Source organism: Microcaecilia unicolor, chromosome 10 (assembly GCF_901765095.1).
Source record: "Microcaecilia unicolor chromosome 10, aMicUni1.1, whole genome shotgun sequence".
NCBI classification, from domain to species: Eukaryota; Metazoa; Chordata; class Amphibia; order Gymnophiona; family Siphonopidae; genus Microcaecilia; species Microcaecilia unicolor.
Window position 1 is genome coordinate 22,704,573 of NC_044040.1, and position 25,788 is coordinate 22,730,360.

At 44.7% G+C, this 25,788-nt stretch overlaps 1 protein-coding gene across 1 annotated transcript in view; it reads right to left on the reverse strand.

Moving 5' to 3' along the window:
• FLNC (filamin C) overlaps positions 1-22,535 on the reverse strand; it is a 193,265-nt gene extending 170,730 nt beyond the window's left edge. The window contains 1 exon segment of the mRNA XM_030217139.1: positions 21,780-22,535. Within this exon segment, the coding sequence (XP_030072999.1) occupies positions 21,780-22,122 (343 nt within the window). The 5' untranslated portion in view covers positions 22,123-22,535.
• Between the last annotated feature and the right edge of the window lie 3,253 nt (positions 22,536-25,788).

The window sequence follows — 25,788 nt, forward strand, 5'->3', positions numbered from 1 at the left end:
TTCCTGCAAAAAAACGATACTGGCTACCAGTATCTTACAGGGCTAAATTTAAAACTCTTATGTTTGATTTTCAAGGTCCTCAGACAAAATGGGCCAGAGTTCTTAAAGAATAAATTAGCCTCTAAGGTCCTCTCAAGGAGCATCACTGTCTGTACCCTCATCAAAAGAAATTGTACGATGTGATACCCACCAGCGAGCCTTCTCAGCCCCCGCACTCTAGAATTTACTCCCAGAGGGGCTCCATCTAACTCGTGACTATCTCTACTTCAGGAAGCAGGTAGGTGAAAGCCTGGCTTTTCTCCCAAGCCTTTAGTACATAGGGTGACTGACTATACATCCATTCTGCACCTGGACTAGCTTGCTACATACACTGTAAATGAGTCCATTTCTTTATATCATGATTAACTGTACAAAGAACTTGCCTTGAGTTTAGCCACCTATCTATTTATCCCAACTGACTTTGTACCACCCATCTTGTCCCCATCTATATATCTGCATTTGGCTTCTCAGCTAGCTACATGGTAAGCTGTATTGTAGAAAAGCATTAGCCTCATATGTAGGTTATTCGAATGTTCTAAAGTGTGCTTATTAGATGTTTCATTAGTATTAGTATTCGAAAAGACTTATCATAGTGATTCTTCATTATGACCTGACACCAATACTCTACCAGAACAAGATAACATTGAACTCTTTATACCTGTATACTTCAATTAGTTTGTCACCAATGAACGTTATGCATTACCCCCTTATCTCTTACGCCTGTAATGAACTGTTTATCTACTTACCTTAATCTATTTTAATACTTTTTGTACTTTAATGTTATAATACCTTGTATTTCTCATTCATGGCGATCGCCATTACGGCTTTATGTAAGCCACATTGAGCTTGCAAAAAGGTGGGAAAAGGTGAGATACAAATGCAACAAACAAACAAATAAATATTATACTGACATTGTATTATATCTGTTATTTGAATGTCATTGCTTTTAAATGTCTATATTTTTGATACTGTTTCATGGTAGTCCTATTATTTAGGTGTTAATTTGCTGTTCTCAAGTTTACCTTATTTATTATATTTATATTTGTTGTGCTGTTAACAAAATTGTAAGTTTTATATTAAACTGTATCCGCTGCATACCGCCTTGGGTGAATCTCTTCATAAAGGCGGTTAATAAATCTCAATAAATAAATAAAACCAGTGGTATATGCCAGTGCCACCCATGATGTACACGGAAACAACCCATTAATTCTGTGTGTCATAACACATTCTGTATTAAAGGATTAGGGTCTAACTTTGATTTTTTTTTTATGAAAAATGGAGCCATAAACTAAGCCATTCACCACATGAAAAAGGCTTTGCAATCCTTAGGTTAACACACGTCCTGAAGTGCTATTGTGCATCTGAAATGTGCCAGATCAAAAATTCAACAGATTTTCATTATGAGGTGAACTGGAAAGCTCATGCAAATATCTTTAGATTATTCCTATGCAGATCTAATAAAAGGAATTATAATCTGTAAAGAATCCAATTTTATTTTCCAGAACCATTACATAAGAATATAAGAACATAAGACTAGCCATACTGGGTCAGACCAATGGTCCATCTAGCCCAGTATACTGTTTTCCAAACAGTGGCCAAGCCAGGTCACAAGTACCTGGCAGAAACCCAATTAGCAGCAACATTCCATGCTACCAATCCCGGGGCAAGCAGTTGCTTCCCCACGTCTATCTCAATAGCAGACTATGGACTTTTCCTCCAGGAATTTGTTCAAACCTTTTTTAAACCCAGCTACACTAAACGCTGTTACCACATCCTCTGGCTATGAGAAATCTGTATACAGATTTCACTTTCAATGTAAAAATAACATTCCCCTTTTCACAGTGCTCTACTAATTCATTTAAAATCCTAGCAGAGTTAGACTGCATTGTGATGTCATCATCCATTGTTACAGCTGCCCTGGCTATTGGCTGTTGCCTTCTGAGACAAAGACAAAGATAATGATTTTCCTTCCTTGACTGCACAATATAAACATACACCGAGGTCCGCAGAGGCCTAGAAGTCTCCAGAATGGACAATGACCCATTACCCTTTCACTGTTAGTAAAGGGAAATGACCGTTCATGGGCAGAAGGCTCACACTGCTTATGCTAAAGAGATGAGATACCTCTTGGCTGCAGGATTGCATGAGGCTGCCAGAGCAAGCACTGGAAGGAACACCCGGGATGAGTTCTACAATATAATAGTGTCATAAGCAAAGAATGTTCCAGATCCAAATTTATGCCCAAAAAGAAAGTAAGAGGGAAGAGAAAGGATAGCCAGAGAGAAAGGATAAGAAAAACGTATCAGGTACAAGTAGAGGGAGAGAAAATGACAAAGGATGTATCTGAAAGTGCCAGAGTGTATAATCAGAGCGAAAAAACAGAGGTAGAGGGAACATGTATGAAAAAGAGTTGAGAGAGAATGAGATATAGGATATATGTACAGACAGGGTCAATCTATAACTAGAGAGGCAGAGAGTATACCTTGCCCATTCTCACACACCTCCCCTAGTTTTCAATTCATATTTCCCTCTGTAATCCACCAGCTATTACATATATATTACACATATATATATATATTACATATATATATATATATACATTACATATTACATATATATATATATTACATATATATTACACATATATATATTACATATATATACATATACATTACATATTACATATACGCAACCTGAAAACAGTCTATGAATTGACCAGCTTTCGCAAACTACTGAAAACTTATCTCTTTGACAAAATATATCATAAAGATCAACACATATAACTGCACTATCTCTAATATATCCAGAAATGTTCTTTAATGTCTTTTGCTTTAAAACTATCATGTATTTCACGTATCTCTAATATATCCAGAAATGCTCTTTAATGTCTTTTGCTTTAAAATCATCATGTATTTCACCACCATGTAACCCAAAACCCTCTGTAAAACCAATTGTTTGTTCTCTTCTACCTCCATCATCCATGAAGAATTGTAAGCCACATTGAGCCTGCAAAGAGGTGGGATAATGTGGGATACAAATGCAATAACTAATAATAAATAAATAATAAATAGTAACATAGTAAATGATGGCAGATAGAGACCTGAACGGTCCACCCAATCTGCCCAACAAGATAAGCTCATTTTACATGGTATGGGATACTTTATATGTATGCCCGAGTTTGATTTGTCCCTGCCTTTCTCAGGGCACAGACCGTAGAAGTCTGCCCAGCACTGTTCCTGTACTAGAAGGTCTGAAGATTCTGGAATCCTAAAGAGTTACAAGATTCTGGAATCCCAATTAGTAGCAACATTCCATGTAGAACTCCAAAGAGTAACATAGTAAATGACGGCAGATAAAGACCTGTACGGTCCACCCAATCTGCCCAACAAAATAAGCTCATTTTACATGGTATGTGATACTTTATATGTATACCCGAGTTTGATTTGTCCCTGCCTTTCTCAGGGCACAGACCGTACAAAGTCTGACCAGCACTGTTCCTGTACTAAACTTCTGAAGCTAACGTCAAAGCCCCTTAAAATTTACACTCCAGCCCATCCATATCTATTCAGCCACGATCAGGACACAGACTATAGAAGTCCGCCCAATATTGGTTTTACTCTCCAATTACTGGCGTCGCCACCCAATCTCCGCTAAGATTTCATAGATCCATTCCTTCTAAACAGGATTGCTTTGTGTTTATCCCACGAGAAGAAGAAGTGGTAAAATTAGGAACAGTTTGGCAGTGGAGATGGCCATGGTTGTTACCACACTAAACAACTTCAAAAGATACCGTGGCCCTTCTAGGTCAGATCCAGTCCTTCTGCTGTATAAGTTTTAACATCTTGAAAGAATCTGCAGCCACGCCTATGACAATGTCTCCAAGGCCACTGCAGCAGCCACTGGCGGTGCAAGACACAGGTTGCCTTCAGGAGTTCTGCTCTGCACCCTATCATGGCCGTTTACCACCTGTTACTGTCCATGCTCTGAGGTAGCTCTGTCACAACACCTGCCCTTTTTAATAGCCCACATGCTCTCAGCTGCCTGCTCATAAATTAGGGGGTTGGGGGTAGGACTAAAGCAATGGAGAATGACTCACTCAGAAACCCTGGCACCCCACGCAGCATGAGGCCTCTTCACTCACTGTGAAAATCAGCAACAGCAGGAAGAACCCCTAAGGCACAAATAAAACGAGCATAGTGTTTTACCGTTTACAAGGTGCTGCCAGCAGCGCCTCTTATGGTATAAGATGTAAATTAATATAGGTTCTTTCAGTAATGTCTCCGATGATATATAACTTGTATTTGAATGAAACATAAAGTTTACCACTTCATTTAAAAAAGGGGGCAAATGAATGATGCAGTCACAGATGTATGTACTGTACAATTTAAGTGGTGAAACGAGGGAGTTTTTTTAAGTGCTTTTTGAATCCCTGCTTTGTGCCATCAGCCAGGTCTTGTACAGAGCTGCCCAAAATACTTCTGGGATTCTGCAGGACTTTTGCAGTGCTGCTTCCACCCAAGTCAGAGGAACTAGATGCAGAGAACAGGGAGGTAGAGAGGAGTGGAGGTCATATTGAAAAAGGCCCGAATGCTGTCAGATGAAGCTCAGCTGCTATATTCAGCTGCCCCAGAGCAGCCAGCAGGAATGTGCAAGTAGAAACAGAAGCTGGATCATGCCTCTCCTCCCAGCACACTCACATACACATTGCTCCCATCCCAACAGCTCTGGTGAATGTCAGTATGGTGGCAATACACCATCTGTCACCAGCTGGCCTGTTTTATCACACCCAGAGCCCTGCCTCCATTCCTGATGGCTGCTTTTCATCATAAGCTGCAAAGAGATCTATGCACAAAGACTGGGAAATGTTTCTATAGGGTGAGGCTTTCCTGGCCTGTTTCCTCTGACTTCCCCCCACACCTCACGTTAACAGAGGACCCCCTGAGTGCTTCTTACAGCTGAATTTGAAAAATGGGTTCTGTTCAATGGCACTGCTTCTTCTAAAGCAGTACTGTAACACCATCCCCTTCCTACCTCCCCCTCTTCTGTTAGAAAGGGAAATGGGACTTGATATACCTACATTCAAAGCAGTTTACATATATTCAGGTACTTATTTTGTACCAGGGGCAATGGAGGGTTAAGTCCAGTGTGTTTTTACTAGCAAAAGAGGTGCCGGTACTCAAATGCTAGGCCACTCTTCAGGGGTGAGGTGATCACTGATGGACCTACCCCACAATTGCCAGGTCCCCTGTAACCAGTCACAGAATCCATGACAAGGCAAACTTGGTGTGTAGAGCCTGAGCTCTTTCATTAAAACATGGGGTCCATGGGTCAATTTTAGCAGACAATGGAAAAGGTGCCGGTACTCAGTACCCCCTCAAAAAAAGCCCTGGTTAAGTCACAAGGAGCTGCAGTGGGAATCAAACTCAGTTCCCCAGGATCAAAGTCCACTGCACTCATAGGAGCCAACTTTTCAAAATTATTGGGGGTGCTAAGCCCAACGGAAATAATCCCTCCCTGGACACATACAAGGAATTTTCTAAATATTGGGGGTGCTCAAGCACCCACAGAGTGGGCTCCTATGACTGCACTAACCACTGGGCTACTCCTCCACCAATAAGAGCCAACCTCATCGGTGATGTCACAATGGCTTGATTGCCTGATACTTGGCTCACTTCTGATATTGTGATGTCATAAGGGAAAGGGAAATGGGACTTGATATATCACCTTTCTGAGGTTTTTGCAACTACATTCAAAGCGGTTTACGTATATTCAGTTACTTATTTTGTACCAGGGGCAATGGAGGGTTAAGTGACTTGCCCAGAGTCACAAGGAGCTGCAGTGGGAATCGAACTCAGTTCCCCAGGATCACAGTCCACTGCACTAACCACTAAGCTACTCCTCCACTGAGGACACTGCTCAGAAAGAAGGTGCCACTCTCCTCTCCCATCCCCTGTCTTCCACCAGAAGCGAGGGGATGGAGGGAGGAGGGTGGCGCCTTCCTCTCCCGCACTATCGATTGGGCATAGATAGAGCTGGTAATAAGCTTTAAAATAATGCGCTAAAAAGACACAACTAGCGAATATCAATTTTCATATAGTTCAGCTGCAAGTTAATTATAAGACCATCACCCACACCTTCTATCTTTCCTCCCCAGCACTTGCACATAGAAACACAAAAACATAATGACAGATAAAGACCGTACAGTCTATGTAGTCTATCCATCCACACCAACTACTCATCTGTACAATCCCTGATCCTCCTCCAGTATTTCATCCATACTTCCTTAAGATCCGATCACCACCTCCATTAGGAATCTGTTCTATGCATCCACCCCCCCCCCCCTTTCTGTAAAGAAATATTTCTTTAGATTATTTCTGAATCTACCCTCTTTCAACCTCATCCTATGACCCCTCATTCCATAGCCTCATTTCCACTGAAATATGTTAATTTAAACTTGTCATACCCCGTATTCCAAATGGCTTGCAAAACATAGGCTTCAGTCCCATGAATTTATGTTAGTGGTATTTAAATGTCTCTATCATTTCTCCACTTTCCTGCCTCTCCTCCAGGGTATACATATCTTGTCTGTCCTCATATGCTTTATAATGAAGCTACTGACCATTATTATTAAAATGTTTTATTGCGTATTTGGTTGACATTCCAGCTTATTTTCAAAAGAGAAAGACGCCCATATTTCGACCCAAATCAGAAGATGGGCGTCTTTCTCCCATGGGCGAACAAATCGGTATAATCGAAAGCCGATTTTGGTCGTCCTCAACTGCACTCCGTCTCAGGAACGAACAAAGTGGACGGGGGCGTGTCGGAGGAGTGGTGAAGGCGGGACTGGGGAGTAGTTATCGGCTGAGGAGAGATGGGCGTTTTTAGGTGATAATCGAAACAAGAAGGGCGTTTTGGACGAGAATTTGGTCCGCTTTATTTGGACCCTTTTTTTTCAGGTCCAAATCCCAAAAAAGTGCCCCAACTGACCAGATGACCACCGGAGGGAATTGGGGATCACCTCCCCTGACTCCCCCAGTGGTCACTAACCCCCTCCCACCAAAAAAAACGCACTTTACAAACCTTTTTTCCCAGCCTGTATGCCAGCCTCAAATGCCATACCCACCTCCATGACAGCAGAATGTGTTCTATCCTGTGACAGCCTTTCCCTGGTTCTAATGTGGCTCTCCGGTGAGTGTGACACCTTTTCTGTTATGCGGACTGCAGAGTCACATCAGCAATGCATCGTGGAGGGTGTAGAGTATTGGGCTCCATGATTCCACTAGCTTGTGTTACATGCTCACGATGTTGGTAGTTGGTAGGCTCTACTCCCATGGTGTTTTTCCTTCTGCTTACTGGGTCAAAGTGTGCCCTGTTTTGTTTCCGGTAGTCCATGAGGTAGTGGCCATTTTTGTAAGCCAGTTTTAAATCCCTTTCATGTGTTACCCACGTTACTGAAAGTGGGCATTGTACAGCATTCTGCCAGCTCTGACCTACTGCTAATCTCAGTACCAGGAAGACTCTTTGCCAGTGGGGCACAACCTCTGATCTGCGGTTAACTGTGAGTAAACGTGCTTATTCAAATAAAGGACGTTTTCGGAGACATTAGTGTTCAGGTGTCAACTGGTGTGCCGAGGTTCTACAGCAGCAACAAGTCCTAGAGGCCTGCGTGTATGCAGGTCCCTGGAGCAGTTTTAGTGGGTACCGCCGTGCACTTCAGGCATGCGGACCCAGGCCCATCCCCCCTCCTGTAACACTTGTGCTGGTAAATGGGAGGCCTCCAAAACCCACTGTACCCACATGTAGGTGCCCCCTTCACCCCTAAGAGTTATGGTAGTGTTGTACATTTGTGGGTAGTGGGTTTTGGGGGAGGGGGTTGGGGTTGGGGGCTCAGCACCCGTGGTAAGGGAGCTATGCATGTGGGAGCTGCTTCTGAAGTCCACCGCACTGACCTCTAGGGTGCCCAGTTGGTGTCCTGGCATGTCAGGGGGGGCCAGTGTACTACGAATCCTGGCCCCTCCCACGACCAAATGGCTCGGATTAGGACGTTTTTGAGCTGGCCGGTTTTAGTTTCCATTATCGCTAAAAAAAAAAAACGCCCAGCTCAAAAATGAACAAATCCATGGCATTTGGTCCGTACAAACCGTATTTCGAAAAAAAAAAAAAAAAGACGTCCATTTTTTTTGAAAATACGGTCTGTCCCTCCTCTTCACTTACCCGTTTTCGGACATAGACGCCCATGGAGATAGGCGTTCGCATTCAATTATGCCCCTCATTGTAATATGGCATGCTATGTCATACATTGTATTGTTATTTGAATATTGTCTATTGCTTATATTTGACTTATTCTTGTTGTACACTGCCTTGAGAAAATTCCTTCAAAAGGCGATAAATCCTAATAAATTAAAAATATAATAATAGCCACCCTCTAGAGTCTAGACTGACTTCATCAGGTTTATATCTTTTTGAAGGTGTGGTCTCCAAATGAAGTCTCACCAGATTCTTATACAGAGGCACTATGGCTTTCATTCCTTTCCCTATGCAGGGCCAGCTTAACCGTTTGACCAGTTCATCAGTGGCTCAGGGCACCAGCGATAAAAGGTGCCAAAGTCCCCGCCTCTGATGTCACTTCCTGTCCCTCTGGTCTCATGGTTACCACCTACATAGACAACAATCACATTTCATACAAAGCGATGACAGCCTTCACTTTGCTTTTGTCCCTCTCATTAGCATTTCAAAACCCAATCTCCCCAACCAGACCCCATGTACCAGCCAGTAAATAAAAAACTCTTTAAGTACAGTGCAGTGATTTACACCCAGGAAGACAAACTGCTAGACTTTATGTGTAAAAATGTGGATATTTCCTGCAAATATTTGATGCGATCTCTTTGAAGCTTTAGACAAACGTTGAAAAGAACTGTTGAAAGCAGGGAACACCACATACAATGGGAAGAGGCTCAATTTTTAAAAAATTCCAAGTTACACCTGCTGAGAACAATCCCGTAAAAAGCAGAGAACCATTGCCGTACAGTTCCATCTGTGCTCAGTCCTTGCACAGAGCCTGGCAGAATTTGTGATCAATCAGGTTGAATGCTACAAAGACATCAAGCGGGATCAGGGAACCACAGTCATCACAGTCCCTAAAACACTGTACATCATCCAACAGGACAATTAGGGTTTGATTACTATGACCATTTCTACAACTCAACTGTCATGGGTCAAGAGAATTCTGGTCCCAAATGAAAGTACGTAACTGATTGCAATGAAAACCACATGCTTTATAATCTTGAAAGAAATGGAGTATTCAAAAACAGACCAAAAAGTTTTAAATCTTCCATATCCAAAGATGTGTTTTGAATAGGGACTTAAAAAGAGCACATTTCAGATCGCTCCATAGAGAAGGACACACTAAGTACCTGATGAGCCAGGCAGACAACCCTACCCTAAAGAATAGGATAAGATACAAGACTGATTCAATTCAGAGAGTTTTCACCAATATCAGTCCTTAAATAGAATCAAACTTAAGCCATAAAGTTTTGACCCCGTAAAGGGCACTTCCAGCTTTCCCCCTCTATCAGCCACATAACCACAAGTAATTACATTTGGAGGTGGATTTATCCCCAAGGCTGATGTAACCACATGAACTGTAGAAATCAGGCTAGCAATATTCTCCAAGCTTTGCATCATTATATTCTAAAAGCAGGGCCGGCAATAAGGGAGGGGGGGAAGCGGGACAGCTACCCTGGGCCCCACAGCTCCAGGAGGCCCCGCAGTCCAGCCTCTCTTCTCCTTCTCCCCACCACACTGTGACCACAGTCCATCTCCTCCTCCCTGTCTCATGTTCTTTAAAAATGTATTTCCCTTCTCAGAGGGACCCCGGTGCGCAGTGGCGTAGTAAGGGGGGGGGCGGTGGGGCGGTCCGCCCCGGATGCACGCCGCTGGGGGGGGTGTCGTCTCCGTTGGTTCCTTGCTCCTTCTGCCCCGGAACAGGTTACTTCCTGTTCCGGGGCAGAGAGAGCAAAGAACCAATGGAGCCGACGCAGCTCCCAGTGACGTGGGCTCGGGGGCGGATCGGCCCTCCCGCCCGCCCCGCGCTGCCAAAGTAAGGTAAAATGTGCTCCGAGGGGGGGGGTGCGTGCCGGGGAGGGGGCGTGCGCCGAGGAGGGGGGGCGCCGCGCTGCACCCGGGGGGGTTCGCGGCGGCGACCCACCCCAGGTGCCAGCCGCCCCGCTACGGCACTGCCAGTGCGGCAACCATTCTCACAAGCTGCCTGCGGCTGGGTAAATTGCGATAGAGAGGAAAAACTTTGGGCCAGCCGGATGCAGCTTGTGAGAATGACTGCCGCACCAGGGCCCCTCTGAGAAGGGAAATAAACACTTTAAAGAAGACCTCAAGGTGAGGGGCAGGGAGGATGGACTGTGGTGGTAAGAGATGCCTGAACCCCATAGTAGCAATGAAGGTTGGAGGATCGGGGGAGGAAGAGCAGAGATTATGCCCCCCCCCCCCCCCACCTCCTTAATTTGTGCCCTGGGCCCCATCATGTCTAAAACTGGCCCTGCCTAAAAGAAGGAAGCAAACTTCATATATCAATTTTCAATAGGCTAGATTCTATAAATGGGACCAAAAAAAATCAGCAATAAAAAAAGCGCAATTCTATAAGCCACGTTTAAAGTTAGGCACAGTTTATAGAATAGCGCTTACACCATACAACTGCACCTAACTTTAGGCATGGCCATTTGCACCATGTTTCAAACGGAGTGGCCTAGTGGTTAGAGCCCCGGTCTTCCAATCCAGAGGTGGAGGGGTTCAAGTCCCACTAGTGGTCTTTGTGATCTTGGGCAAGTCACTTAACCCTCCATTGCCTCAGGTACAAACTTAGATTGTGAGCCCTCCTGGGACAGATAAATATCCAGAGTACCTGAATGTAACTCACCTTGAGCTACTACTGAAAAAGGTGTGAGCAAAATCTAAATAAATACTGTTCCATTAGACACATATCCTGTTATTCTATAACAATGCATATTAATTTTAGGAATGCCCCTTTTATGATCATGCCCCTCCCATTTCCACATCCCCTTTTTCTGATCATGCATAAATTTTAGGCACATATCCCACAGCTAAATTTACGCACATAAATGCCAATTCAATCTAATTATTGCCAATAATTACTTGTTAAAAAGCCAATTAGTGCTAATTGGCTCATTATTCAATTAAATTGTGCATGCAAATTGGACATGTGCCCATACTTGTGCTTGCAAGTTTTGGCGATTTTTAGTTTCCAGTTTCAGCTTGAATAATACATGGAATGACCTCCCGCAGGAGGTGGTGGAGATGAAAACAGTAATGGAATTCAAGCATGCGTGGGAGAAATACACAGGAATCCTGTTTAGAAGGAATAGATCCACTGAATCTTGGTGGAGATTGGGTTGCAAAGCCAGTAATTGGGAAGCAAAACCAGTGCTGGGCAGACTTCTACGGTCTGTGCCCTGAGAAAGGCAAGGACAAATCAAACTCGGGTATACATATAAAGTATCACATACCATGTAAAATGAGTTTATCTTGATGGGCAGACTGGACGGACTGTAAGGTCTTTATCTGCCGTCATTTACTATGTTACTATGTAAATATGTTCTGCACAAAATTGACTTTATGCACATAAAACTTTCAATTCATGTGCATAAAAGTTGATTTATGCATTGCTAAAAAATGTATGTTTGTGTTAATCAAATTCTGCATGCATTAATTTTTTCAAACAATCTGAAAATTGTCCAAACTTCAGCCAAAACTGACCCCAAACCAGGGAGGGCACCTCAGTCTCCTGTTTTCTATAAACCTTTATGAGGCCAGTTCATATATAAAACCTGATTCTCCTTCTTATTCTAAGCAGAAACTAATGAATGCAAATTACCATCACCAAATGGAAGGTTAAATGATTCCAAAATCGCTTAAGGTTATTTCACCCTGTTCCTAACCAAAAAAAAAAAAAAATAGGATGAATATTATTAAGAAGCAATCGTCCGTGGACACCAGAGTGTGATAATATTCCCTATTCCTCCACTCTCATAAAAATCTCCCCTCATCCATCTCTTTTCCAAGCTGAAGAGCCCTAACCTCTTTAGCCTTTCCTCATACGAGAGGAGTTTCATCCCCTTTATCATTTTGGTTGCTCTTCATTGAACCTTTTCTAATTCCTCTATAACTGTTTTGTGATATGGCGACCAGAACTGAACGCAATACTCAAGGTGCAGTCACACCATGGAGCAATACAGAGGCATTTGTAGTATTTTCGGTCTTATTCACCATCCCTTTCCTAATAATTCCTAGCATCCCGTGCACTCCGATCCATGGATAAATCCTTCTTATCTGTTCCCTTCTCCACTACTGCCAACTCCAGACTTCGCTCCTTCTGTCTCGCTGCACCCTATGCCTGGAACAAACTTTCTGAGCCCCTACGTCTTGCCCCATCCTTGGCCACCTTTAAATCTAGACTGAAAGCCCACCTCTTTAACATTGCTTTAGACTCGTAACCACTTGTAACCACTCGCCTCCACCTACCCTCCTCTCCTCCTTCCTGTGCACATTAATTGATTTGATTTGCTTACTTTATTTTTTGTCTATTAGATTGTTAGCTCTTTGAGCAGGGACTGTCTTTCTTCTATGTTTGTGCAGCGCTGCGTAAGCCTTGTAGCGCTATAGAAATGCTAAATAGTAGCAGTAGCATCCTGTTTGCTTTTTTGGCCACCATCGCACACTGGGCAGATTTCAGCGTATTATCTCAAACAACACCTAGATCTTTTTCTTGAGTGTTGACCCCCTACATGCAGAACCTGGCTTATGTGACCTCCAACTCAGATTTTGTCTGCACGTTTCTATTTCTACTTTGTGGTCACTTATTCTGTATTTGGTGAGGATCTCTCTCCGTCCTGCATGGCTGATTGAGGAGAGGGACTCTACTAACAAGCAGGTTTTATAGAGGATTCAGCATCACTCTAGATTGTTTTCCCATCTTAAATGTTCACAGAAAAAGTGGTGAATTCATGGAATGGCCTTCCGGTGAAGGTAATGGAAACAAAAATTATATCTGAATTTAAGAAATCTTGGAACATGTACATATGATCTCAAAGGGAGAGAAAGGAATAGTAGATGTAAAGACGGGTAGACTGGATAGGCCATATGGCTTTCATCTGCCTTCATTTTTCTATTTCTGTTTCGCTTTCCAGTAAGAGGTGTACTGGTGTTCCAGAGCTCTATTTAATTGTTCGTAGTCGGTGAATTTTTGTTTGAATGTAGGGCTGTTTTGCTGTGCTAGGTATGCTAGCATTCGTGATGAGTGGGTTTTTTCCTGGTTTTCTGTTATGTCGAGTAAAGAAGGGTAGTGGAAGGAGTTAGGGTTGCCAACTGGCCCCAGCTTTATCTAACGAGGTCATCCAGTCTTAGGTTTACCCCACTGCATGCAGGGTCTTGTAGTCTTGCCGTTCTTATGGAATGCAATTGGAAAATCAGAACTTGCAAGTACCATAGGATCCAACTTTTCAAAATGATTGTAGGTGCTAAACCCAACAGAAATTACACAGTCAAAGAGTTTGCTCAATATTGGGGGTGCTGGAGCACCCACAGAGCTGGTTCCTATTCAACTGGGAAAATCCAGGACTTGTTCAACCCTGTCAGGTGAATCTGGAGCCAGTTCGCAATCTAGGAAGGATGACGGCAGAATCTGTATATTCCATTTGTACCAGTAGTAGTAGAAAGAAATGCCTTAATTCTGCTCTGCATCTATTGTTTGGGGTCAGTGGGCGGATAAAGACTATCCAGCTTATTTTCGAAAGAGAAAGACGCCCATATTTTGACCCAAATCGGAAGATCGGCATCTTTCTCCCGTGGGCGCCCAAATCAGTATAATCGAAAGCCGATTTGGGGTGTCTTCAACTGCACTCCGTCGCGGAAACAGCCAAAGTTGATGGGGGCGTGTCGGAGGTGTGGTGAAGGCGGGACTGGGGCGTGGTTATCAGCCGAACAGAAATGGGCAACTTTCACCGATAATGGAAAAAAAAATAGCCGTTTTTAGCTAGAATTTAGGTCACTTTTTTTGGACCCTTTTTTTTCACGAACAAGTCCCAAAAAGTGCCCTAAATGACCAGATGACCACCGGAGGGAATCGGGGATGACCTCCCCTGACTCCCCCAGTGGTCACTAACCCCCTCCCACCACAAAAAAATAACTTTAAAAACTTTTTTTTCCAGCCTGTATGACAGCCTCAAATGTCATACCCAGCTCCATCACAGCAGTATGCAGGTCCCTGGAGCAGTTGTTAGTGGGTGCAGTGGACTTCAGGCAGGTGGACCCAGGCCCATCCCCCCTCTACCTGTTACACTTGTGATGCATAATGCTGAGCCCTCCAAAAAACCCAAAACCCACTGTACCCACATGTAGGTGCCCCCCATCACCCCTTAGGGCTATGGTAATGGTGTAGACTTGTGGGCATTGGCTGTTGGGGGGGGGGATTTGGGGGGCTCAGCACACAAGGGAAGGGTGCTATGCACCTGGGAGCTCTTTTAATGTTCTTTTTTAATTTGTAAAAGTGCCCCCTAGGGTGCCCAGTTGGTGTCCTGGCATGTGAGGGGGACCAGTGCACTATGAATCCTGGCCCCTCCCATGACCCAAAGCCTTGGATTTGCTCGTTTTTGACATGGGCACCTTTGGTTTCCATTATCGCTAAAAACCGATAGCGCCCAGCTCAAAAACGAACAAATCCAAGGCATTTGCCCCGCACAACCCGTATTATTGAAAAAAAGATGGGCGGCCATCTTTTCGAAAATGCAGTTTGTCCCGCCCTTTCGTATGGCCGCCCACGGAGATGGGCGTTCGCGTTTGATTATGCCCCTCCACGTGTATGAGGAGTGTCTTTGAAGAACTAGAGATGCCTGGTTTCTATTGGTGTATGTCTCATTCTGTATGATTTGGGTTAATAATAGCAACCAGACTGTCATTCTCGGACTCTCTCTTGGAACCACTCAGTCACTGACATATTCTTTCAGCATCTGTTCCAGACTGTCACTTTCACTTAACCACTCTGTCACTTTTCATGGTCACTCATCTATTCCAGCACTCACTGACTCTCCCAGTTTGCCACTCCTCCTCTTTCTCACTCCCCGACTTGGAAATGTACAGAAGAAATAATAAGTCCTGTATAAGAAATATTAATACATGAACTAAAGAGAACAGGAGAGAAAAGTCAAACATTGAAAAAACTCCTATTTTCAAAAGCGCAAAGATGTAACCGCTAGTTAAATCGCTGAAAAGTGGTGACAAAGACCTCTGTGAATAAATACAGAAAACCAGGATTTTAAAACAACTGTTCCTTAGGAAAAAGTACTATCATCAGTCAATAAAAAAGCTCCCTGAGGTGTGAAAAAATATTCCAAAATGTGTTGTAATCTCACACATATGCAACATATCACAACACATACCTCGATTTTCAAAATGCAAATACCTTTGCATTTAGCAAATGTGACAATTATGTTTAACTTCAGCACATCCATTATATCAATCAAAACTGGAAGCTTCTCAAATAAATATATTTAGGGATCCTTTTCCTAAGCTGCGGTAAATAGGGCCCCGTGCCAGCAGCGGGGGCTGTTTTTGCCATGCGCTGCGGCCTTTTTTACCGCAGCAGGTAGCCAGATGTGCCATTTTGGGTGGGCCTCAGCCCAAAGTGGGTGGGCACATAATTCCCCCTCCCCTCAGCACCTCTCAACTCGTATAATAAATACTTGAGCTGGAAAGGATCCCCAAGCCCTGCCACCTGAAGAGGTCCTCCTGTGATGGTCTCAGATGGCCAGAACAAGTCATACTCTACTCTCTGTAGTTGATGGCACTGTCCATGCATTGCCACCAGGCCCCTGCCCTTGTGTATGTTTAGTTTTTGTGCATACATGAAAACCGAGCATGTGCAGGGGGCCAGTGTGGGAGTGCATGGACAGTGCCACCGATTGCAGACAGTAGGGGGTGACATCTGGCCCTCAGAGGCCATCAGAGGAGGATCTTTTCAGCTGGCGGGGCTTGAGGATCTCCAACAGCCATAACAAGGATGTCAACGGTTTTGGATGAGCCTGAGCCCAAAGTGGGTGGGCCCAGGCCCATCTGTGGCTACACCACTGCCTCCCCCCCCCCCCCCCCCACACACACACCCCCACCTTTGCACAGTCTTCCACTGTTCACTCTGTTCATTCATTAGACCTATGGAGTGACACTAGGGCAGGTGTCTAATACGAGTCGGTTCAGCAGCACCCCAATTTCACTAAAAACCAGGATGGTGAGAGTGGCACAAAAGGAACAGATTTCAAAAATATTAACCCCCAGATTCTATATAGCGCACCTAGAGATGCGTGCCGAAATCCAAGCGGATTCTATAACAACACGCACAACTCAACAAGCTTAACAAACTAATGAGCGCTGATAACTGCACTTTATTAATTTATTTATTATTATGACATTCCCACCCTGCATTTTACCAAGAAAACTCAGGTTCAATTCAGCTTACATAACAAATTAAGAAGAAGCATTACAAGACAATTAGTATTAATACAACTATTTAAAAAAATTTCTTTTCATATTAGCTGAACAAAGATCTAAAGAAGTGGGCCTTAAGTAAACGTCTAGACGACATATAATCGACTCAGTGTCTGATATACTTGGGTAATGAGTTCCAGAGTTTGGTACTTTGGTAAGTTTTGTAGGTTTAAGCAGTGGCGTACCAAGGGGGGGGGCGGTGGGGGCGGTCCGCCCCGGGTACACGCCGCTGGGGGGATGCCGCGCGCCTGTCGGCTCTTCGTTTTCATGCTCCCTTTGCCCCGGAACAGGTTATTTCCTGTTCCAGGGCAGAGGGAGCATGAAAACGAAGAGCCGGCAGGCGCGCGGCACCCCCCCCACAGCGACGTAAACCCGGGGGGGTTCTTTCGCCAGGGGATCGGGGGTTTTTTGCCGGTGGAGGGGCGTTGCGCTGTTCCGGGGGGGCTGCACCCGGGGGGGCGGGGCGCATCGGCGATCCGCCCTGGGTGTCAGCCCCCCTAGGAACGCCACTGGGTTTAAGCTTTACAGCTTAGGAAATGTAATATGAGATATTTACGCGTACAACGCGCTATGCGTATTCTGTAATGAAGTATGCTGAACTTCTAACGTGTGCAGGCAAAAAGGAGACTGGTTATGAGCATTCCAAAATTTATACGCATAGTTATAGAATATGGCCCGGTGCGTGTAAAGCTATGTTTTTTCACTGGTGTAAATGGATGCGTGTAGTTTTAGTCACTGAGATATCAACTAAGCATATTCTATATTCCGGGCCTAAATCTAGGCACCACTTATAGAATTCGTTCCGTAGGCACTAATTTCAGCATCAATTTTTTAGGTGCCATATATAGAATCTCCCCCTAACGGGGTAATTTTATAACAGGGAGCCTAGATTAATAGGATAGGAAGGTGCCTTCTTTTTGCCTATTTTATAAAGCCACTTAAGCATGCAAAACTTGCACCTAAATTGATGGCATGGCTATTAAGCCTACTAGAGAGCAGGTATAAATGCATGTATGTTGTAATAGTCACATCCAGGATAGTTGGGTTAAGGCAGTTTCAGTTTGAAATACAAGTCCCAGAAGGCATTGCAGGCAAGGAGCCAGGGAGTGAGATGAAGAACCCGGACTGGACTCCTAGCTGCAATCGGGGAAGACATGGGTGTAAGCTGGCAGGATGTGTAGATTGGCTGCCACTAGGGGGAAAGAGAGATAGGAAACCCTGTGTGCAGGAGCTCCTCATTAATGCTTACCTCAGCTGGTATGGGTGTGAGGGAAGCTAGTGGAAGGAGAATGATTGGTTGTGAGAGCAGAAGCCAGGGATTGATTAGGCAGGTGGGAAGGAGTCCCAGAGGAGTTCAGTTCAGGAGAGAAGAAGTGAGAGAGAAGCAGTTGCAGGGAAAATCCCTTAGGTGTGAGAAGTCCCTAAAGTATTGAAACCTCCTGAAGGTAAAGGCTGCTTTGTGATTGAACTGGGATGATGAACTGAATGAACTGTTTGTTTTGGGAATTGAACTACTGTTTACTGTGCACTGGATAAAGAGCCCAGACTGAAGCTGACTGTGAGCCTGTATTGAATCTTGGTAGGTGCTGGCAGCCTACTGCTTAAAGGGGACTATTTGCCACACACTTTCAGGTGGCTTACTTGTGTTTAAGACTGAAGGTGAATGCTGCTGTTGGAACCGTGTATCAGGTCTACTAGAAACCTGCATGGAATAAAAGCCTTAAAATTGAAGTTGCTGGTGGACATTTGTTTCTTGATTGTACCGGGAGCTCCCTGGTGACAATGTTCAATACATGCGATCATGTGTATTTTGTAAAATGCTCATGTAGATTGCAGCTCTATTCATGCTCCACCCACATTCTGCCCTCGAGCACATGTGCTTTACAAGTATGCCGTGGCTTGTACCTTGTGCACTTTTAGGAGTGACCTAATTTTATGAGTCCACTTATGAACAAAAATGGTTTATAAAAGGCAACAGCTGGCACCATGTAGGCGTTGGGCTTAGACAAGGCAAGGATTTGGTTTCGGCCAACCCCTGTTGAGTTTCCACAGGCTTCTCTGCCCTTAGGATCCGCTCACAGAGTTCTCCCAAGGAATGAGTCTAGCATTCTTCGGTTCTGATTTAAAGGCTCTGAAGGGAATAGGAGTCACAGAGCCTTCCTTCTTCAGCGGGCAGCTGTTTAAAGCTCCAGTGGGCATCCAGGCCCTGCTGCCGGAAACACCTTCCCTGAGTGTGGAAATGGCTTCGATTGTCGCTAATACTAACACTTCGGGCAAGTCATGTGTCATTAACCCAGACAGCTCCCATTCCCAAGCAGGGAACTCAGGGAAAAGCATATCCAGTGAGGTTCTTCAAGCCCAGAAAGCAGCAGGCGGGACATTGACGTCATCACTCAGAACCGGCTGGACTTTTTACAGAAAGCCAATCTTCAGGTTACCTCCCCTGAACCCAGACTTCTTCCTTCAACAAGATGGCACCAGGAGAACCAACCCTAACTGTGGTACCTCCTCAGGTACTAACCTACATAAGTATTGCCACACTGGGACAGACGAAAGGTTCATCAAGCCCAGCATCCTGTTTCCAACAGTGGCCAATCCAGGTCACAAGTACCTGGCAAGATCCCAAAAAAGTTCAATACAGTTTATGCTGCTTATCCCAGAAATAGTGGATTTTCCCCAAGTCAATTTAATAATGGTCTATGGACTTTTCCTTTAGGAAGCCGTCCAACCTTTTTTATTTTTTTTTAAATAATTTTTCATTTTACAAGGGTCACTTGCAAACAGTAATACAGAGATGACTGTACATTAATACACTATTAGAAGAAAACAATCTCAACTCGATAAATAGATTATATACAATCTTTCTCTTTCTTAGACCACAAAATAAATAGGGAGAGTGAAACAAGACAAGGAGATCAATTAAACAACAGTGAACCAAGAAAACGTGGTATTAACCTGATTATCCCCAGTTATTATTTATCTGAATCATTATTCCACATTGATCATCAGGTTGGCTTGTTCAAACCCAAGACGGTGTATAATCAATTAATTTAATTGGAAACACACTTACTGTCCAATATTAGTGGAAATAATACACCTGATTTCATTTCCCCCCCTTTTAAACCCTTTTTTAAACCCCACTAAGCTAACCACCTTACCACATTCTCTGGCAACGAATTCCAGAGTTTAATTACACGTTGAGTGAAGAAAATGTTTCTCCGATTCATATTAAATTTAGCTACTTTGTAGCTTCATCGCATGCCCCCTAGTCCTAGTATTTTTGGAAAGAGTAAACAAACGATTCGTGTCTACCCGTTCCACTCCACTCATTATTTTATAGACCTCTATCATATTTCCCCTCAGCCACCTTTTCTCCAAGCTGAAGAGCCCTAGCCGCTTCAGCCTTTCCTCATAGGGAAGTCGTCCCCATCCCCTTTATCATTTTCGTCACCCTTCTCTGTACCTTTTCTAATTCCACTATATCTGGGGATAAAGAAGGCAGAAACTCCCAAAAAACGCATGCCCCAGGAATGCTCAGGATGGATAGATAATAGGCTCAAGAAAATGTTAAAAGGAAAAGGACTAGAGATTGAAATAATTATTTCTAAGACCTAACAGCCCTCTCAGTTACTTTTTCTGACTACTGCTGGATTCAGCTTGCTGGTACAATCTTTCTTCCTCGTCCTTCCCCTCCTCCCTTTGCTTTTCCATTTTCCTTGGCATGGTGAGAATTGGAAACTTCAGGGGTTGTGGGGGGGCAGAGAAGGTGCAGAGCCATTTCCTATTAGGATAGGGCAAACTGTGTGGAATGCCCCCTCTGAGCCCACCGAAAGCCTCTTCTTTGGCATGCAATGGATTTCAGTGAGGAGATAAAATATAATCCTGTTCATTTGTTGGGGCAAGGGTGGGGGTGGGTTCAGATAAGTGTTGGTACTGAGGCTGTGTTGGTTGCCCCAGGCGTTGAACATTGACACTTAAGTGTTCTTAAGTAGTTTGAATACAGCCGATGATGTTGGCAGAGTTGTGCAGTGTACAGTTTGAAAAAGTTCGAATATGCTGGTCTCAATAAAATCGCTACAACATAAACAAAATTTGATTGAACCAGGAATGCAAAGAAAAAGGGGGTATTGCAAACGCAGTTGTATAAAATGTAATATGTGAGTCTGCTTTCCGGGGGGGGGGGGGGGGGGGCTATCAGAGCCAAGGCCCAGAGAGACCACTGAGTAATGGTTGAATTTCTAAGTTGGTTGGGGAAGGGGGAGAGTGGGGGTTAGGGGCCAATAACTCAAAACCCACCTCTTCAATGTCGCCTTCGGCCCCTAACCATCATACCTCTATTCAGGAAACCTGGACTGCCCCTACTTGACATTTCGCCCTTTAGATTGTAAGCTCCTTGGAGCAGGGACTGTCCTTTATGTCAATTTATGTTAATCTGTACAGCGCTGCGTAACCCTAGTAGCGCTCTAGAAATGTTAAGTAGTAGTAGTAGTAGTAGCAATAAGTGCAAAAGTTGATGATGGTTCAATGTTTAAGTTTATCTGGTTGACTCTGACATGATTGTAATGGAAGCATACATTACTATGAAAACTGAATATGAATCCTGCTAATTTTACAGTCTACTGCCTTGCATACTAGTTCCCAGCCAGTTCAAGAACTTAAAACTTAACTGAGCCTCAGCCTTTACAGAAACATCTACTATGGGCTTCTGCTGCCACTTCCTTATGCCTGTCCAACTTTAGTTATAGCGTGATAATTAGCGATTTGAGAGTCACGACCAGGTTCCAGCATCAGTGCTGCTCCCCCCCTCCCCCAGTCCTCTCCACCACGCAAACTTCTTTCTCTGTATCTTTGGGTACAGTGCCCTTCCCGGGGCTCTGGGAAAGTCAAGGGTGGGGGGAGGGGGACGCTGCCTGGCCAGCAAGGGGGGGGGGGGGGGGGGAAGGAAGGGCAAATGGAATTGGTGCAACGAGGTAACATAAGGAGCTTTGGGGGAGATGTGACCGGGAGGGGACAGACATTCTCCCCAAAGTACAGAGAAAAGGAAGGGGGGGGGGGGGGGGATGGCACATACATAGGACCAGGGCAGAAACCTCCCTACAGCAGTACCAAGAAAGAGGGAAACATAGCTGGGATTCGAACTCCGAGAGTGGCTCACACCTCCTCCACCCCCTTACCTATAGACACCAGTTTGATGTGCTCCCGGTCCAGGAACTCCAGGGCCACGGACACGTTCTCCAGCTTCATCTGGCGGAAGTTGGGTCGCGGGTGGTACTTGCGGTACATCTTCTTCTGGCTCAGCACCTCCAGCAGGGAGATGAGCTTGAGGCCATCGGTCAGGTCCCGCTGCAGGTCGCCCAGCCGCTTGTTCACGCACTTCAGGTGCTCGTTACACCAGCGGGTGAAGGTGTTCTGCTGGATCTTCTTCCAGGGAGCGTCCTCGGCCAGGTCCTTCTCGGTGGCCGGCATCTCCTCCTGCTCCTCGCCCTGGTACTGAGGCGCCTCCGTGTAGCCGCTCATCTTGGAGATCTGCGCGCCTTATTTAGCCGGATAGGGAGAAGTGAAGCACAGTGAGCGCTAGGGAGACACCCCCCCGGCAAACGCGGGCAGAAGCAGCCAAAACTCCCCACGGAGACGGTCGGGCTCTCGTTCTCCCCCTCCAACACACTGGCAGATCTGATCGGTCCCCTCCAAAACTCAGCGGAGGAAGACGGGGGTTTTTGCTCTATCTCCACTGGACGACGCCTGAATAAAAAAAGATGCAATCAAATCCCCCCTTTTTTTTTCTCTTCTCCAATTTCCCAGTTGACAAAGAGACGACAAAGCCCCCCCACAAGAGGTCCTGGATCAATGACTTTGTAAGGTTGAGAGAGAGTGAAGCCCAGTCCCTTGAGGCAAGCCTGGAAGAAATGCAGAGCCAGAGAGAAGGACTCCCGGACTTGTGTCACTAAAAGTGACGATCCTAAGCAGGAGGTGGTTTTTTAAAAAGCTCTTGAGCCCCCTCCTCCCCTCCAGCTCCTTTCCCCTCCCCGTGATCAGAGGCATGGATTCTCAGGAATGCCTTTGCTATGACCATATACAACTAAGAGCAAAGTGAGTATCTAATCCCCCCCCCCCCCCCCCCCACCGTGAGATAATGCACCGCTGCTGGATTGGGTGCTAAGGATAGCAGGGGGGCCAGGCATTGGCCAAGTTCGAACACTTATGACATCTCGGGGTTATTTTTAGCTTTCCCAAATCAGGGGCTAGGGCCAGAGACTTTCTGTTTGCTGGTGCAAAGAACAGAAAAGGGGTCTTTTAACCCAGAACCATTAAGCCCCAGGTACGATTAAAGGCACCTCCTCAATCCCCTGACAACGCGCGTAAACACTTCTCCTGACCTGTATCCGCCTATCCATGCGGAATAAAATGTAACTTAAGAGCTTCACTCGACAGCAAGGGGGTTGCGAACCTTTATTACAATGAAAGTATTAGCAAGTTCACCTCAACTTCTGAAGGGAACATACTGTAAAAGCAGAGAACCCAAGACGATTTAGAGAAGTGGGGGGGGGGGGGGGGTGCGGATGGGAAGCCGAGGAGTAGCTTCATATTTCTGCCCTGACGTGCCTCTTGGAAATAGATCATGAGCTCTGCTCACATCCTTCAAGATGCATCAAGCGCAGATATTAAACTGTGACGTGAGGCCCCGCTGCCTAAGTCCCTGGGCAACGTGACACCCGCTCACCGAAAGAGCAAACTGGGGGGGGGGGAGGGACTTGCCCAGTTCCAGAAAGCACTGCTAACTACCATATTGTCTAGGACCTGAGACAGGCAGGAGGTGCTGGTCTTTTTTAAATCTTGGGTGGTGGAGGAGGGGGGGGGGGGAGGTCTTGCTTTAAACAGATATGCTGTTTCTAATGGGGGTCTTCTGTTCACCCTGAAGTACCTTTAGTGAAGCTGAGTGATGTCACTGAGGTAGAGCCTTTTTTGTTGTTGTTGTTGTTGTTGTTTTCATTTTATGAGTTTAGTTTTTCATCATTTTATCCATTTTACAGTCTTTAATCAAGAGAACATTTGACACCAGAAAAATATTCCTTAATAAAAAAAATAAACTATTATTACATTCAAAGTAAAAAGGAAATTATACATATCAAGGAATATTAAACACATGATACTAAAGCAACAAAGAAACTGGAGGAAGGGGATATAATTAACTCTAGTTAGCAATATAAAAATACTAGAATAACAAAGGAAAGTTCTTTAAATGATTTACCAGCACTACTTATAGTGCGGGGCTTTTATTAAACAGGATTAGAAGAAGTGGAAACTAACCCCCCCCCCCCCCCCCCCCATTTACTAAAGCTTAGCTTCAGTTATTTGCAGCAGGGTCCATTTTATTCCTAAGGGGCCTGCTGCAGATAACTCAAGCTAACCCCCCCCCCCCCCCCCCAGGCCAGTTGGAGGTTTCTGTGCTGACAGTAAATTCTTAAATTGGTCAGGATCAAGAAAACCATAAGCTTTAACCTCTAATGGAAGGAAACATTTCATTGAAGGAAAAATGGCCATCCTGGAGCGAAAAGCTCAGATTTACAGGCCACTTCCTCCTGAGTTGGGTAGCTCTTTGGAGGTCAGGAAATATTAGACCTAGACATTGAACATCTTTATGATGAAGTTCGATTCCCACTTCAGGCACAGGCAGCTCCTTGTGACTCTGGGCAAGTCACTTAACCCTCCATTGCCCCATGTAAGCCGCATTGAGCCTGCCATGAGTGGGAAAGCGCAGGGTACAAATGTAACAAAAATAAAATAGATACTATTGGAGATTCTACATGGAATGTTGCTACTATTGCAGATTCTACATGGAATGTTGCTATTCCACTAGCAATATTCCATGTAGAAGGCTGCGCAGGCTTCTGTTTCTGTGAGTCTGACGTCAGACTCACAGAAGCAGAAGCCTGCGCGGCCACATTGGTGATCTGCAAGGGCCGACTTCTACATGGAATGTTGCTAGTGGAATAGCAACATTCCATGTAGAATCTCAAATAGTAGCAACAGTGGAGGAGTGGCCTAGTGGTTAGGGTGGTGGACTTTGGTCCTGAGAAACTGAGTTTGATTCCCACTTCAGGCACAGGCAGCTCCTTGTGACTCTGGGCAAGTCACTTAACCCTCCATTGCCCCATGTAAGCTGCTGCATTGAGCCTGCCATGAGTGGGAAAGCACGGGGTACAAATGTAACAAAAATTTTTTTTTAAAAATACAGTCTCAGGATCAAGTTCTGACCTGGTTTCAAGACAAAAGATGAAATCGTGGTGGATCTAGATATCACTGGACTGGACCCTTCTAAAAAAAAAATCAGAAAGGTCAAAACTATCTCCAGATCCTTCTTTTCTTGCATCTTGTGTAGTCCTTCACCAGTCCACATAGTAAGCACATACTACAGGTGGTAATCATTCTTTGGGCACCTGCTATATCTCTATGATAAATTTCTTTAGCATATCAATAAAAAAAACAGGAGATTTTGGAAAGTCAATGGACCACAGATTTAAACATCATTCACAATTTTCTAAAGCTTCCTGTTTCTACGTGTAATCAATTGGTCTGTAATCATAGCACCTTGCCCTTCCTTTAAAGTTTTCAGCTCCTTCTCGACCATTAGGACCTTATTCTCATGTTGTTCCAGAAGTTTTTCATGTTGGATTACCTGGGATTAAAAAGAGTCCTCCTGCTCCTTCTGAAATCGATCAATCTTTAATAGTAGAGGTTCTTCCAAACTTCCATTCCAAATTTCTTGCAAGATGACCTTCCCTGGTCTTCCCCTACCCCCGCACAGCTTTCGTCTCCAGACACCAGAGGAAATTCACATTTACCTGTCTTTTTGCCCTACTGGATCAGACCAAGAGTCCATCTAGCCCAGTATCTTGTTTCCAACAGTGCCCAGTCCAGGTTACAAGTACCAGAGCCCCCAAAAGTGGCAAGATTCCATGCTACTTAACCCCAGGGATAAGCAGTGGCTTTCCCCAGGTCTACCTTAATAATGATTTATGGACCTTTCCTCTGGAATTTGTCCAAACCTTTTTTAAACCCAGCTACATTAATTGGTTTTAATACTTGATCCAGCAATGAATTCCAGAGCTTAACTAAACATTGAGCAAAACAATATTTTCTCCTATTTGTTCTAAACGTGACACTTTGTAACTTCACAGAGTG